Source organism: Balaenoptera physalus (assembly GCF_965194825.1).
Source record: "Balaenoptera physalus genome assembly, chromosome: 10".
Taxonomy (NCBI): Eukaryota; Metazoa; Chordata; class Mammalia; order Artiodactyla; family Balaenopteridae; genus Balaenoptera; species Balaenoptera physalus.
The window spans coordinates 10,894,531-10,911,768 of record NC_138889.1 but is presented as its reverse complement, the minus strand read 5'-3'; the positions used below and the strand labels follow the sequence as shown (position 1 = coordinate 10,911,768).

General features: G+C 48.9%; 1 protein-coding gene across 1 annotated transcript in view; it reads right to left on the bottom strand.

Moving 5' to 3' along the window:
• CLMP (CXADR like cell adhesion molecule) overlaps positions 1-12,504 on the bottom strand; it is a 93,971-nt gene extending 81,467 nt beyond the window's left edge. Inside the window, exons 1-2 of the mRNA XM_082410919.1 lie at positions 12,382-12,504; positions 11,689-12,027 (exon numbers count right to left, since the gene is read on the bottom strand). Of these exons, the coding sequence (XP_082267045.1) occupies positions 11,689-11,716 (28 nt within the window). The 5' untranslated portion in view covers positions 11,717-12,027; positions 12,382-12,504. The remainder of the gene's footprint in view (positions 1-11,688; positions 12,028-12,381) is intronic.
• Positions 12,505-17,238: the final 4,734 nt, after the last annotated feature.

The following is a 17,238-nucleotide window of genomic DNA, read 5'->3' as shown; positions in this document are numbered from 1 at the left end:
TAGGATCCTGTGACGAGGAGCCAGGCATCACACAGGAAATCCTGTAGGTGTGGAGCGCTGCTTGAATAGCCTACTACTCCTTCAGTAACTAACTTGGAGAGTCTGCTCTTCGGCAAGCATGGCTCAATTAGAGCCTTTGCCCTCTGTGCTCTCAGTTCCCGTGTCTCCAGGCCCCAGGGGCATAGGCCGCTGCTGGCCCCAGGCAGACCCTGGGTAACTTGCTGTCGGCCACTGCCCGCTCCAGCCTCGCCCCGGTAAAAGGAAAGGAGAATCCAGGAAACTTCAGAACCTTTATAACATCATCATTCCAAGGACAGACAGAAAAGCTTAACCGCGAATCACTCACGCCCACACAGCACCAAGACACCCTCCAGCCTTCTCACCCCCATGTGCTCAACTCTGGGACCTGTAACTCCTTTCCTCTCAGCCTATAAGCCTAAGTCTTGCGTGTCAATGGACATCACCTGAGGTTACAGCAGGTGACGGTCCCAGGTCAGGGAACTCAGGTGCACGTCTTCCATTTCCCCAACTCCTGCCAAAGGTGCCCGAGGTCCTGCTCTGGAGCTTCTCAGATGCTTCTTATGTTCTGCAGGGATCTTGCAGATCCTGGTTCAGTGGGTCTGGGTGGGACCTGAGATGCTACATTTCTAGCAAGCTCCCTGTGCTACCCCTGCTGCTCGTCTGAGGATCACACTTTGAGTGGTCTACTACCTGGGTGAACAGCCAGATGGTTTTCTCAGGACTGTCCTTGTTTTATCATTGAAAATCCTGTGTTCCACGTCCTGAGAAACCTCCCAGTCCTGGGCAAATCAGAACGGTTGATCACTTGAGACAAATCTCAAGCCTTCCCAGAGTTGAAGGCAGCCATATCTGGCAACAAAGCTTATTCACTGACCCCTCCATGAGCTGGTAATGAGACACTGGAGGATGAGAGCCAGTGAGGAGCCCTGCTGTGGGGTGTTGCTGCCAGGCATAGGGAGGCTCATGGTCCAGTGGAGGAAGGGGATGAGCAATGGTTTGGGAGCCAGAAGACCTGGCTTCTCCTTTTGATTCTGCAACTAATTAGCTGTATAACACCAGGAAAATGTCTTAACCTCTCTGATCCTTTTCGATAAAATGGAGGCTGACACTATGTGTCTCACAAAGCTGTCATGAAGATTAAATGCGCTAACATACACATAAGTACTGAGCCTGGAAATAATATTTTTTGAATTCCACCAACACTTCCTGTAATCATTGACTTGTGTTTCCTCTGTTTGCCCTACCTCGGATACCCTAGTGGAGTTAGTGATGTGCAGGGTGAATCCACCAAGACAAAGGAGAAAGAGGGAGGAAGAGGACCTTTGACTCCACGTGCCAGGCGACACAGGAAAGACGAGCTGTACAGAGTTCACACTTGCCTGCTCTGCGTGTGTGTGTGTGTCTGTGTCTCACTCTGTCCCTCTCTCTCTGTTTCTCTCTCTCTCTCTGTCTCTATCTCTTTGTGTGTCTTTGTCTCTGTGTGTGCATGTCTGTTTCTGTCTTTGTCTGTCTTTCTTTGTCTCTTTCTCTGTTTTTTCTTTCTCTCCCTGTCTCGCTCTCTTGTCTCTCTCTGCTTCTCTGTCTCTCTCTCATTAAGTACCAGATCCGAGAGCAGCCACACTGGGTCCAGAGAGAGAGGGGAAGAGCTAGGGGAAGGTCAGGCTCAGGTGGCAGGCATATGAGGACGGTCACCTGGATTCCTCAGGGCTTGTGAAGCTGCAGGACTCCGGGAACAGGGAGGGAGAGGCAGTGGAGCAGAGACGGTGGCTACGGAGAGGTGGCCCCATTTCCGGCTCTCCTCCACTGAGGATGGAGAGGCTGCAAGGCGGGAGCCTGAACTTTGTTATTGGCTGGAGGGATGGGGGATGGACCTCCAGCCAAGGAAAGCAGATGGAGACCAGGCCTCGGCTGGAAACCCAGACTCTACCCGCCTGGGCCAGGAATCCATTCTAAGTGGGAATTCTAGGTCTGCGGAAATCTGGGACACCCAGTTTAGCCCACACTCTTTGCTGTTCAGGTCAGTGGAAAAAAACAGACATTTTTCTTCCCACCTTGAGGTTTGCCTTTCCTCCCAAATTTAAACAGGAAATACAATTCAACATGTCTTGAATGTGGGTATTGGGCTCACTGGATCTAATTTTGGTCAGGGCAAAAGTAGAGGATGCAGGGCCTTGCAGCTCCATCTTAGGCCAAATCCTCAAAGACCACATGGTGGCCTCCCATCCATGTGTCCCCATAGGTATGCCATCCGTCTGTCTCTCCACTCCTGTCTTCCCCAGATCATTACTGAAGCAGAAGGCAAACTCAGCTCCAGTCTGTACAGCTGTACAGCCTACGACAGAACACCTGACCTCTTCAGTCTAACTTTTCTGACCCAAAATAGGGATGACAACAATACCGGCCTCACAGCAGACTTCCCTGGTGGCGCAGTGGTTAAGACTCCGCGTTCCCAATGCAGGGGACCTGGGTTCGATCCCTGGTCAGGGAACTAGATCCCACATGCATGCTGCAACTAAGAGTTTGCATGCCACAACTGGGGAGCCGGCGAGCCGCAACTAAAGAGCCCATGAGCCGCAAATAAGACCCAGTGCAACCAAATAAATAAATAAATAAATAAATAAAATATTAAAAAAAAATAATACCGGCCTCACAGATTGTTGTGAGGATACCAGAACTTTCTGGTATGAAAGTCCCTAGCATGATGCCTGCTACATAGTAGGTGCTCAATAAAACAGTACCTGACAGCAAAAGCAGAAATTAACCAGCCCGTGTTTGCCCAGGCTGGACAGCCCAAGCGGGCACAGGCCTTGGGGAGTGTGTGATGGAGAGGGCAGAGTGGGGAAAAGAAGTCCAGCCCCCTGTGATTCAGCTTCAGCAACCTGCAGACAGTATGCAGGGCAGCATAAGGAAGGGCGCCTCTTGCCCGGGGCTGAATAACAGAAAAAGTTACTCTCCTAGAGCAGTTACAGACAACTGGGGCACAGACGGGGTTTATGCACCTCTTGGGATCCTGGAGCAGGCGACATTCCCCGAAGGACATCTGGGAACTCATCTGCAGGATGGAGGGGCAGTGGTGGCCGGAGCCCTGAAGGCTGGCCCTGCTGGCCTCGTGTCTGCTGGCTTCAAGCAGACCCTCCATATACCTCTGGGCTGAGCCTCTTCCAGCAAGGACAGTCATGGGAATCAGGACAGCCATTTATTAGCTCATTATGTACCAAGCAGGATGCTAAAATTCTTTGTATGCATTGCCTCATTTAATTCTCACAACAAACCTATGCATTGTTAATAGATGTGATTACTGGTGAGAAAACTAAGGTCAGGAAGGTGAAGTGCCCAAGGTCACACTGTTATAAAGTGGCCCAGCCAGGACCCCGGGGTTGAGCTCTTACAGAAGTGGCTACCCGGCACATCCACATGGCCGCCTATGTGCCTTCCCCCACTCTTCCCTTGAAGAGTGATTGTAAATAATTGGAACTGTCACTGGAAGTAATGAGAAGTGACAGAGGCTGGGTTGGAAGGCTTATTGCTCCAAGTCAAAATGATCCCCACAAACCCAAGCCTAAATTTAAACGATGAAGTCGCAAAGCACTCTCCCTCTCCAGGATTTGACACCCCCTCACCCCCAACCCTCCCAACAAGAAAAGAAGTAAAAGGTTACGTCAGGGGCTGAACCTGTTCAATACAACGGATTTCTTCTGGAGCAAAAAATTCCTTTTCGGCTTGATCCTGTTCACTTTCCACGTGGACAAATATTACTCAAACCTCAAGTGAGCAGACCACCGTTCTTAATTAAGAGATCCAAAGTCACTGATGTATTCCTTCCCCTTTTTCTTTTCTTTTCTTTTTATAAACATCCCACGAGGGACGGGGAACCAGAGGCAGCTACGTAACTGGCAGGTTGTGAGGGAGAACGAACCATAACTTTCAACAGGCAAGGATGTCGGCAGGTCCAGTCCTTCCAGAAAGCACCTGGCTGAAGGCCAACGACACACAGCACTGAATCCGTCCCTTCTGATGACGATGGGGGTGAGCCATCAACCCACCAGCTGTTTATTCAGCACCAGCCCCACTAATGTGCAAGTGCTGTGGGTGACAGGGGAACACGAGCCACCGTCCTGCCAAGATGCACGTGGGAAGACACAGCCCATCTCCGTGAGACGGCACAGGATTGAGTTGCTACCTCCCCGGGACTCCTAGAAACCCTGGTACCTTCCTTGAGGACAGCACTCTCATATATCTGCAATTCCTTGTTTAGGACTATGTCGCCCCACTGGGCTGAGTTCTTAGATGGTGGAAACTGTGTTCTGTATCAGTGGCATCTGAGAGCCTAGCACAGGGCCTGGACTACAGAAGGAGCCCCCCTTCTCTAATTGTTTTGTGAGTGAGGGTGCATGAATGTTGTCGAAAATGTTATGGGACACACATGAGAGTCCCTGGAAGCTCCTGAAAGCTGCTGCCGCTCTCCGTGAAATAGAAAGAGCTCAGAGAAGCTGCTCTGTGAATGCCAGGAGGGTCAAGCTTTTAGCTGTTGCATCCTCTGCTTTCTATTTCTACGCCTTCCTCTTCCTCCTGCTCCCCTTTCTTCTCCCCTGTCGTCTTTTGTGACCTGAACTCTCCAGATCCCCTTGCTGCCTTGCTTCAGAAAGACCTCCCATATTCCACACCAACCTCGGAAGACGCTGCCCATGTTCCCTTCTCCGTGTGGGCACAAAGGCAGCGGCTTTCTCCCCTGCGTCCCGTGGAAACAAAGTAGCCTTCAGTCTTATCACCAGCAGACTCTGGCCGAGGCTCCGCACACAGTGATCCAACCACTGTCACTAACAAAATAAAGGTTGTTTGATTTCAGCATTCTTCCCCATTCTGGTCTATGTGGTGCCAAAGGAAATAAACTTATTTTCCCAGAATCTAGACAGTTAGGAAGCTCAGATAACCAGATTTTTTTTTTTTTTTTTTGGTACAGTCTGCATTCTTCTTTGGGAAGAAGTCAAAACTGCTGAAAAGAGGAATTTAATTACAAAAGGCAACATATAGGGTGAGTTGTAGCCAATACACTCACCATCCATAGCCTCAGGACTAATAAGGAGCTCACGCAACCAACCCCAAAGCAAGGCGAGGTCTCCACAACTATGAGAGTCTTCTGATTCGTTAGAAGGAACTAGTAACCCATGTACGACATACATAGTAATTCTGGGTTATAAACAATAGACATTAACCCAAACAAACCATTTCTTAACAATTTGAATGGAGTGGGGGGTAGGGGGTGATAAATGTTCTAACCAAATTTTCCACTGTGGGATTTATCGTTTGGAATCCTGTAAATGAAGCCTTGCTTCAGCCTGATCCTCTCTTCTTGGTAACACAGAAGCCTTGATTTCAGAATAACTATATGCCTCCTGATAATTGGAAAGCAAATAGTTTTTGGAATCCAAAATGTTGGGTCGGTGTCCTGGCTCAACTATTTACTAAGAGGGTAATCTCGAGAAACTCACTTTATTTCTCTAGGCCTCAGTTTATTTACCTGTAAAGTGGCATAATAATGACATTTACTCTCAAAGAGTGATTTGAGAATGAGATAAGGTATGTTAATATATTTTGTAAACTGTGAAACTTTGTGCAAATGTTAGCAATAAATTCTACTGCCATAATAATCCTACCCACATAATTCTCTCTCAGGTACTATGAGTGAGCTAATAATACACAATTCATATTTCAAAACCCAACCACAAGTTCAAATCCATGCAGGGAAATCATTAAGCTACACACTTAGTGGGTGCACTTTACTGTATGTAAATTATGCCTTAATTTTAAAAACTGAAGGAAATGCTAATGCCTGCAAACAGTTTCATACAATAGACCCTCTACTCAGGAGTCTACCCTGGGTGTCCATGCTTGGGGTCGTTTTGTAGGTAACTCTGCTCAGGATGAGGTCCTTTCGGTGAGTATTTCAGGTACTAAACTTCTAGCGCAGAGGTCTCTGGCCATCTACCCTGACCTTGAATGATGCTGCCTGGCTATCAGTGCCCCAGTGCAGACCCAGGATGGAGTCACTACTGCTCTCTTCACATTAGGCAGCCAGCCGTTCTGGATTCATAATCATATGCTACCTATTGCCATGAGGGCTCAGTGGCTGAAAAAAATCAGATAAGCATGGTAACACCCATGTGTTCTGATCACAGCCACATCTGGACCAGCTGGAAAATTCTCAGAATTATAAAAAAACCAGAGAATGTTAATGGTATAAGGAAACATAGAGATAACCTGAGTCTAGTAATCTCGTTTCACAGAGAAAGAAATTGAGGCTCAGAATAGTAATGACTTGCCCAGAATAACCCAGCAAAATTATGAAGGAGCTAGAGCTATTGATTTCCCATTCTATTCCTTGTAGGCACACCTACACCTTTAGGACTTTGGGTATAATCCCTTTTTCCTGAATATACCAGACATTATACAAGGCACTGCAGAAGTTTCCAGGATTTCTAGTTATGATGGCTAAACTGAAATGTTATGACATCGGCCCTATTTTTCAGGCAATTTCTCAACATAAAACCAATGGCAATTATTCAGCACTGACTACATTTAACTGAAGCATCTGAAGAGCAACTGTGATCCTGGAGCTTAACTACATGAGCTGAAAAGGAGGGAGAGAGATTTTCCACTTCCAGAATGTGTGATAGGACAGATTATGGAGTTAGGGGGTCTTGTCTTGGCCCTTCTACTAAGCAACCTGTTTAACTTTAGCCAAATCTCTCTGAACTTTGGTTCTTTCTTCATCATAAAAGAAAGGGTAGGTTTAGATCAAGGATTTAGTTGGGTTCCAAGGAACGGTATCAGGAGGTCAATGAACCCCTAGAAGTTATAGGAAAATTTGATGTGTATGTGTCTTTTTCTAAGAAGTGGATTCAGGGTTTTCACTGGATTCTCAGAGGGGTCTGGGATTAAAAATTTTAAGAACCACTGATTTAGACAGTGTCTTAGCTTTTCCCCATGTCTGCTAATCTTTGATTCTACCTTTTAAAAATGTCTGTCTAGTTCATCATCATTAGGTACATTTATGAAATATACTCATGCGTACTTTGCCCAGCTGGGCAAAAGATAAAAATTGAATGAGACAAGATATGAGCCTACCGGGAATGTTTCTATATTATAACCATCACCATTAATGTGGGAAGATGAGGGAAGGACATGGAATCCTACTGAGACCCATCATTAAACCACAGGCCAGTGGGCCAAGCATTCAAGCACTCCTCAAACTCATTTTTTTGGAAACAAAGCTCTTTCCCAATCCTGGCAAAAGTTTCAATGAATTCTATTGTTAATGTCTGGTACTAACGTACTTGATACATTAAGTTTGTATAACAAATGTATTATCTGGTCCTTGTCCATGTACTGTTCTATGCATAATTTTTTTAAAAACAGTACTGGGCTTCCCTCGTGGCTCAGTGGTTGAGAATTTGCCTGCCAATGCAGGGGACACGGGTTCGAGCCCTGGTCTGGGAAGATCCCACATGCCGCGGAGCAACTGGGCCCGTGAGCCACAACTACTGAGCCTGCGCGTCTGGGGCCTGTGCTCCGCAACAAGAGAGGCCGCGATAGTGAGAGGCCCGCGCACCGCGATGAAGAGTGGCCCCCGCTTGCCGCAACTAGAGAAAGCCCTCGCACAGAAACGAAGACCCAACACAGCCATAAATAAATAAATTAATTAAATAAATAAACCCAAAGTTTAAAAAAAGAAAACAAAACAGTACTCATTGTGTTTGCATTAATGGACAAGGCAGCATAAAAGCAAACAGTTAAAACTGGGCTCCTCGCAATTGTGTTGTTCCACAGTCAAAAAGTAATAATACTCCAGATCTTTCACCTCTCTTGACCTTAAATGTTCCAAATGTTTCAAATAGCCAATTATTTTAACAGATACTTCGCAAGCTTTTAGTTTCTGCTAGGTACTAAAAGTGGTACCCAGATGAATGAGGCATGGACCTTACACTCTAACTGGAGTGTTAGGTAAGTATTCAGATGGCTGTAATACAAAGTAGCATAATAGAACGGCTATTGGGATTCAAAGGAAGGAAAAAAGTACATTCTGTTGGTGAAATCATGGAGAGGTGTATGGAGGAAGTGGTACTTGAGGTGAGACTTGGAGAGTGAACAGGATTTTGATCTGGAGGGTCAACAATCTGTAAGGGTGGAGAGTAAGAGGGCATTTTTGGTGGAGGGATTATCATAAACAAAAGCATAGAGTCAGAAAGAAGCATGGGGCATGGTTTGAGTACAGGAAGTAATCCAGGTTTCCTGGAGAGTTGTTGGGGGGGGGGGAGTTGTGAATGATACTGTGTAAAATCCTTAATATGAGAATGAAGTGTTTATACTTGACATTATAGGCAATGGAGACTACTAAACGTTTATGGAAGAGCAGAGTAAGATCATGGAATCAGAGAGAATGTGAATTCAAAATCCCTCCACCCCCATTCTGCAGTCAAGGAACCCAGAGAGCTTGCCAGATTCCTAATCCAAATTCTTGCCTTATACCAGCTGTTTCACGAGGTTACTCGGGTAGCAGTATGTAGGAAGGGAAGAGAGAGTTTGGGAAGGAGACCACGTGGCAGCTATTACAGAAGTCCAGGAAGAAGTTCAGGTAGGATAATGAGACCGAAGCAACAGGGGAAGGGGAGAGGTTGTGGTCAGAGGAGGGGCTGGGGGAACCCATGAAGTCCCCCTTGTTTCTCCTCCGTGGGGCTCAGAGCATTCCTTTTCCTTCACATCAGAAAGGCGGGACATTCGATTTCACTCACTGGCGGGTCCAGAAAGCAAGGAGTCAACTGGCCCATCCTTGTTCAGACTATGAACTCTTAGCCCTCCTAACTCCCTTTCAATACTGCGCTTTCTCTAGAAAAAAGAGGCCAGAAATCACGCTAGCAGTGGCCAGAAGCCACCCTGGATCTGTTCCTTTCAGGGAGCAGGAGATGATTTTAGGATTCGGGCAACACTGAGGGCTTTCCTTCTGGCTTTCCTAAAGAGTGCCCGCCCAGGCATCCCAGGGCTCAAAACCACTTTGCAAATAAGGCTAATCCAGCCCACGGGAGTGGTTCCCCAGGGGCTGCTGACCCATGCAGGGATTTCAGCTCCTTCAGCGCTACTCCCCTCACATGCTGCTCTCTGGCTCTCTAACCTCATCTCAGGTTTCCTGCACTGTCTCTTGTCCTGACCCTTCAACTCATCTCCACTGTGACTTCTTACTTGAACAGTTTATTCAATTGAGAGCTGGGATGTCATGTGTCTGAGTACATCTGACAAGGGCATTGATGTGGCAAAAGCTTAATAGTAGGTGAACATCCTACTGTTAGGTGAATAGTAGATGAACATCCAGTTATGGAGAATTTCTAAGTCAGTGGTCCACTTTTTCTCTTCTACATGGCATTTGGTTTGTAACAATTTTATAAAGACAGAACCCTCCCAAAAAAGATATCATGAGAGACAACTTCTATGAGAAAGACATCAACCCAACAGATGATATTCTCACCAGAGGAATGATACACATAGTAGGCACTCAATAAAAAATGGCTAAGGAACCAATGACATCTTTTGATCCATGTCTTGGTCTGTTCCTCTTTCTCACGAACTAAGACATTGACCATCATCAAAGCCAGCTGATTTCAACTGACCATGTGGGCCAAAGTCACTTTCCACCAGAAACTGTGCCCAAATGGGGCTGGTGTAGAGCAGGTGCTCAAACACTCATAGTTTTGTTTCCCTTTCCCAGGCTCCTCCCACGGGGCAGGATCTCGCTGACATTTCCTGCTCCATGAATAGGACTGAACTGGATCTCAATGCAGAGAACATCTTTAAGAGTCCTTCTGTGGTGCCGGCAGACTCTATACATGGCGGTTCAGCAAGCAAACAACCTGCATTCAAATCCTATCTCTGCTAACTAGGAGCTTACAGCTTTGAGCAAGTTACCTGACCTCTTTACATCTGGTTTTCTTCACCTGTAAAACCGGGGTAATAATAGTGGGTGGCCAATAGGGTTGGCGTGAAGAATAAATGAGTTAACAAGATAGCCCGTATAACATGCTCAGCATAATAAGTACTCAATGAGTTCCAGCTGCTTTTCATAAGGCTGCTCTGACATTTGAGCCTACTGACATAGGGTGGTTGGTGGCTTAGGGGTAGAGGCCAGTAAAGGTGCCATCCAGATATGCCAGCTGTGCTCAGGAGTGGTACTGCAATACTTGGCTGGTATTTAAAAGAGCTTAGAAAATCGTGGCTCCTCACCTGCCCTACTTGAGCAATAGTTTAGGTTAATCCACCTGTTTCATTCCTCTAACCTGGGTGAAGAGTTATTGTTGGCCTGAGGCTGGCCTAGGCAGGCATGTATAAGGCCTAGTTGGTTTGTAAGGTTTCAAAAAGAGAGACAGAGAGCTCTAGACATCTAATTCAGAGGGAGTTTTTAGTGCCTCTTCACTTTTGTTTGGGGGGTTTTCTATCCATTAGGTCCCTGACAAACTCCTGGTGTTTAAGGCCGTCAGAGCCAGAAGGGACTTAGGAATCATCTCATTTGCTTGTTTTGGAGCTAAGGGAACTGAAGGCCTGGTAGTGGGTAAGTGGTCCAAGATCACCCAGCGAGTCAGTTCAAAACCGGGACCAGTTCTCACCTGGCCTGGGCTCCAGGGCAGCGCTCCCTTTACCACGCCTGCTGGCTCTTTGGTTTTCTGAACTCAGGCTCACATTTGGTCCCGGCTCTAGGTGTAGCCCACGCTTCCCTGGTGCCTATCATGACTCTTCTTCAGCTCCGCAGTCGGCCTTCCCTGCCCTGGTGCATCTCCCTCCTGTCAGCTCTTGCCCACACATCCTTGATGGGCACTGTCCTGCCCTGTCCTGTAAACTTGCCTGCTTCCAGCCCGGGTGAGTCTATGCCTTAGGGCCTCTGAGGCCTCAGGAGTCCTGCCTGGGTGACACCCAGAAGGGACACGCAGGGCAGCACTTCTCTTGGCCCCAGAACCTGTTTCCCTCTATTCTCTCCTCCGCTCCATTTTTCTCTGTCTTGATCAGTCTCTCTCAGTCTTGCTGTTCTGCCTCACATCCCTCCTCCTCTTTCCTCTCTCCCTCCCAGCCCTTTCCCTTCCCCTCTTCGTCCCTCCCAGTCTGTCCGCACCTTCCTGGTCCTCCTGGTGCTCAGCCCTTTCCCCTCTCCTGCTTTCCTCTCCCCCTCTCTTCTCCCACTCCCTTTCGCTTACCCTCCAACACATCTGTTTCTAATCTGCGCCCTCCAGGCGCCTGTTTGAAACGAAAAAGCTCCCCCCACCCTCAGGAACCTGGCACAAAAATTCCTGAATAATACCTTCCCTCCCCCAATTCTCCAGTTTCCCCAGATACTCCTGAAACTAAACACCACCCCCGAAAGCACCCGCCACACCAAGCGGTTCTCGGCCAAACTCAACCAGGAAACACCCCAACGCCCAAGGCTGCTCCAGGGCCCAGATGTGCAAGACGTTTTCGATGGCCGACTGGGCGGCCCTGCGCTGCCAGATGTGTTCCTCCCTGGCCGGGAGGCAGGGACACAGGCGTCCGGCTCACTCCAGGGGCCGCGGGGACAACCGTTCGGAGCCCGCGTCGCGGCCCGGGTGCGGGACAGTGTGTGCCCGGGGCCACCCGCCCTCCCCAGGCACTCACCTAGCCCGAGCAGGACGAGGGGGATCATCCCGATCCCCGGGCGCGGGCTCCTCCCCGCTCAGCCGCTGCTTGGCTCCGGGGCGGGCGGGCTCAGGCGACGGACCTCAGGCGAGCTGGGCGCGGCGCCTCGGGGTGCGCGCGGGGCGGCTGCAGCCATGTGCCGGCGCGGGAGCGGCCCCACGCCTCGCGCCCCGCGCCCAGCTCCGGGATCCCCGCAACGGGCGCAGACGGGCTTCCAGCGCTCGCCCCACCAGCTGGCACTCGGACGGGAGCGGGGACCCGGGTCAGCGGGGAAAAGGCGAGGCGGAAAGACCCTACCGCTTCGTGGAACACTTTTCCCTGTTTGGAAAGAAAAAGGAGTGAAGAAAGAGAGGGGGGGTGGCAATAGAGTGAGCTGGAACCACATGGTTGCCTCCCACCGGCAGCCCCTCCCTCCCTCGCTCGCTCGCTCGCTCGCTGCTCCCTCCCTCCCTCCCAGCGCTCGGGGCGCGCGGGGCGCCGGCCGGGCAGCCGCGGGGGTCGGGCCCGCGGGGCTCCGCCGGCGGCTGGAGGGAGGAGAGGGGATGCGGCCGCTTGGAGGCCGGTGGTCGCGCCCGGCGCTCGCTGCGGGGTCGACGCTGTAGGAGAGAGCCGGGGACACTTGGCCACGAGCGAGGATGAGGCCTTGTCAGCCTCCTCGGTCTCCGTCCTCACTTCGTCCTTCTCTCCACTTTTCTCTCGCATCTTTTTCTCGCGCACACACGCTCTGCTTCCGCACAAATCTAAGATTTCTCCTCTTCCATCTCCTCTCTCCATTTCTCTCGCGTTTGCATTCTCCTCGCCTCTCCTCTCTCACCTCCTCCCTCCTCTCCTTTCCTTCCTCATTCCTCTTTTCTCCTCTCCTCCGCCCTCTCTGCCACGTCTTAGTCGGGGTGAAACTCCAGACCACCGTGCAGACAGCCCAGCCTGAAAGTGACAGCCGGGACCGTCAAGCAACGGGTCTGGTCGGGCGCTCCTGACTTCACGGCCTGTTTGGGGTCCACAGCCTTTCCGTCGGCCTTTCGCCCTCGCTGTTTCTCCCTCGGCGGTAACCACAGCAGCCCCCTCCTCGGATCCGGCCGAGCTAAGCGAGCCATCCCCCCGGGGGAGTGGGGTTCACAACTCTGTAGAAAGGAGTCCGTCAGGAAGTCCTGGAGCTGACCTCCCTGCACGTGGCCCTGGACAAAACAGGCATCACCTCCTTTCAGAAGAGAAGGCAGAGGGCACGGGTTCCCTCCTCCGTGCGAGGGGCCCCGCCAAGGAGGCCCGCGGAGGGCCGCCCGCGAGCTCCCGGGTCGGCGCCTGGGGTTGTGTCTACCAGGACCCTGCTGCTCGGCGGTGGCGGGAGGGGACTAGAGAAGGAAAGGGCAGCGACGGCCACGCTCAGGTCTCAACTGTCCTGAGGCCCCGAGAAAGCCTGGACCTGCACTCTCTGGTGCCCGGGCTCCGGACGTCCCCGGAGCGGGGGCTGCTGCTTCAGCCAGACGGAGGCACGACCTGACCCGCGCCCGCGAGGGGAGCTGGGGCCAGCCTTCAGCGGCGAGGCAGGCTGCGCCATCACACTTTCAAGCTCGTTTGCCCAATCCTCGCTCCAGGGGCCTTAGATGCCAGAGCTGTACGGTCCTTTCTAATTAGCTAGTCTTTTCCGGTGTAATGAAACCAACCCCATCTCATAAGTGAGGAAAGCACAGGCCTGGAGAGGTGATGGCACTCTCACCAGGTCCTTCAGAGGGGTAACAAAAGCAAGGGCTGCTCTTGGGGCTTTGGGATCAGCTGTGAGAGTTGCTTGAGTGGAATTCCGGCATTTTTTCCCTCTCTCCTCGCCCCGCACCCTTTTTTCAATAACTATTTATTATGCATCTACTCTGTGCCAGATGTTTTTTTAGGTGTTGAGGACACAAAGTGAGTAGAACTTGGTTACTGACATTTCTTAAACATTTGGAACTAGTATATCTTGGCATCAACTATGGACCAGGAAGCGTATTAATTATTTAATATTTATCGTTTTATTAATTCTTATGATAATGGTAAGGGATAGGCAGTTTTGATTCCATTTTAAAGATGAAGAAACTATAACCTAGAGAGGTTAAATATCATGCCCCAGATCACAAAATATTAAAACTCTTCTATTCCAATATTAATATTCTAATGTATTATTATTAATATTAAAAATAAAACATTTTAAAAGTCTCTGACTACTTTTTTCCATTTTATACTTCTTGTGTAATAGGAGAAATAGAAATATTCATAACTATAATTAACATATGAATGTGTTGAAAAAATGTTAATTCTCTTAAAGGCTGAGGAAGGTAGGAGGGAAACTGTACAGAGAAGGTGACTTTTTGTCATCTCTGTCTTAAAATTTTATTTAATATTTTGATATATTTTCAGACTTAGAGAAAAGTTGCAAAAATAGTACAAAAAATCCTTGTATACACTTCACCCCAGATTTCTACTTTTTATTTCTTTCTAAAAGAGATATCTTTGTAAAAGTTTTAAAGCCCCATCTCTACTCCTCCATCGCTGGTGGCCTTTCTCATGAACCTGGTGACACCATGTATTGCGTGAGGGCTGGTGTGCACATGAAGACAGATGTATGCGGGTGTAAACAGACATGTGTTTAAACCCACATTGCTCAGGCTGAAGATAATAAGACACCTTCAGCTCCTAGTTGTTAGTCAGTCACCAGCATAGGAAATGCCAATTTCATATGATTTTTGCTGAGATTGGGTCATAAACACTCAGTTTCCCCAGGTCTGAAGTCTTATAGCCAGTATATATTGGGCATAGACTCCTTGGGGAGAGTCCTTGGGTCTCTGGAGATGACTGTCCCTGAATCTGAAGCCTCCTTTCTGTTACCAGGCATCTGTGAGCCAGAAGAGTGCCCCAGTGCCCCTGGGGATGGCTCACAACTCAGAAACACATTACCTACCTACGCTGTGTCCCACACTGATTGGGCTGGGATCCAAAGAGGTACCGGCAGTCTTTACCCTAAATGGACCTCTCAGTCCAGTGAGAGAGAAAACATCAACATGCGAAATCTTTCCACAACAAGCACGAAAGTTACGTAATTAAGTGCCAGAATAAATTATCCTGACGATAAGAAACACTGAGAATTCCAGGAAGGGAGGGAGCACTGTAGGCTGTCGTGGCTGTGAAGGTTCTTCGGGAGAACACTTCTTGAGCCAGGCTTTGGGGGATGGAGAGAATTTCACTAGATGGGAGGAGCACTGGGAGGGGGGGCACTCCTGGACACAGACATGGAGTTAGGAGTAGCTGTGGTGTACGCAGGGGGTACTGAATGGAATGAAATCCATGAAATGAAAAATTGGTGTTGGTGCAAAATGGCTTGGAACAGTTAGCCTGCAGCAAAATTGTGAAGAGTCCTGAATGTGAGGCAAACGATTCTGGAACTTGTTCTACACCTTCTCCAGACTCACTGAAAAAATTTTAGCAAAATGGACCTTGATGAGAACCATACTTTAAGAGATATAAGGTGGCAGTGCCCAGAGGTGACTCCAAGGGCTGGCCAAGGGTGGAGAGCTTTAGTACACTTTCTTATCCATCAAGCTCCCTGGACCCATGCTTTAATAGAAACAATTACATTTCCTCAACCTTTTGTAAAGTGATATGAATATGCAGCTTCGAGACAAGTCCCTGATCCTCCCCACTCTGTGTGGAGCCAGAGCGCCACCCTAACCTCTTCTCTATAGGAATTCCAGAGCCACCACGGGGTGTGCGTGAAGCATGGGAAGAAAAACCTGAAGCAGAGAAACTGGTTAGAACCTACTGCGTTAAATGGGGAGATGAGGTGAGGGCAGTAAATCCAACATAGAAGATATTTGGGAGAAAGTTAAGCCAGGTTAAACATCCAGTGGTCATTGTGGGCGGGAGAGGGAGTGGAAGACAAGCAGCACCGAAGATAGAGTTAAGTGATCTAATCTATTGTTATATATGCTAAGATTAAAGCTACAATTTATAGACCTTCTAGTATGTTCCAGGGATTATAAGTGTCATCAATAAGCCTCACTCTACGATATTACAATGAGGACACTAAGGTTCAGAGAGAGTAAATAAATTGCATATCATTCCATGGTTAGTAAGTGACTGAGCCAAGATTTAAAGTTAGAAGATTGAAAGCCCTCACTGTCTTTTGAAGGTAATGCTTACTAGGAAGTCAAGTAAGTTAACTTGTCAGGAAGGGAAAGATCAATTTAATTTGAGACACGGTAACTCGGAGACGATGATAAACCACATCTATCCATTCTCCATCCATCCAGCCATCCATCCATTCACTTATTTTTAATTTGAATCAATAATTCAGTAAATCTTGGTTAAGTACCTACGAAGTGCCAAGCACTGGAAGTCAATGATGAACAAAGCAAAAGTTGTCCTTGCTCTCTAGAAGCGTATGGTGGGTTAAGGAAGATGGACAGCAAAGAAGCAATCGTAAAGCAGAGTGAGAAAGACTCCGTAAGGGAAAGTGCAGAGTGCTACGGAGCTGACGGCAGGACCCTGTACCCAGCGTAGGAGACGTCAAGGAAGCCGCCCTGAGCAGGAGGGGAAGGAGATGTCTCATCTTACAGGACACCTGGGAACCATGGACCACGACTTTCCATCCCTTTGCATTCCGGTATCCACCTGTGCCCCGTTCTCTCAGAGGAAGACACATTCCTGAGGGCATCTAGGACGAGAAGCTGTGGGATAATGGAAGGAGCTGTGGGCTGCGAGGCAGACAGTTTGGGTTCTGAGTGGCTTTGAATAGGTCACTTGATGTCACGGGGCCTTTTCCTCTTTTCCTGACGCTGGTATGAGGCAGAAATGAGATTCTGGTGAAGGTGCCTAGCACAGCGTGTAACATATAGGAGACTCAATAAATACTTGTTCCAACTAAAACTTAAGTCAAGTCCACAGGATTACATTCCCTGCAGTAAAAAGAGAGCCAACTTCTGTCTCATTTCCTTTTTCTATTAAAACAAGGTTATCTTTACATATTCTTTCCTGTCTCACAAGGACATCACTTCTTGCCTGGCTGTTCAGTGCGCTGGCTCTGTGTATGGCTGGACAGTAAGAGGCTGCAGCTGGCTGTCGGGGTCTTGACTGGACAACCCTCACTGAGGCTGTGTCTGAGGAGCCCTGTGTGTTGATGGAGGCTAAGGAGTGAGGGGTTCTCACGGAGGAAGAGGAAGCAGCTGTTCTCCCCACCGACGGCCTGGGGGGGTGGGGCAGAGGTGAGAACAGCTGGCCCTGCTCTACCCCAAACTGCGAGATGACAGTCCCCAGCTTTGATCTGTGTGGTCAGCTGAGGAGGCAGGGATTTGGTGGGGCTCGGGTTTCCTGTAGGACATTTGTCAGTGAAGAAGGGACCTATGCTTCCCTCTGCCTGCCAGGACGCAGGATGCATAGGTCTGTCCTTCGACCCCAGTCGGGTTTTCAGGTGCCAGTGGGAGAGTCAAGAGGCAAGATGAAAAACAGAGAAGGTTTATGTAGCTGCTGAGCCTAAGTTACAGTCTGAGTTTTTGCTCTACACAC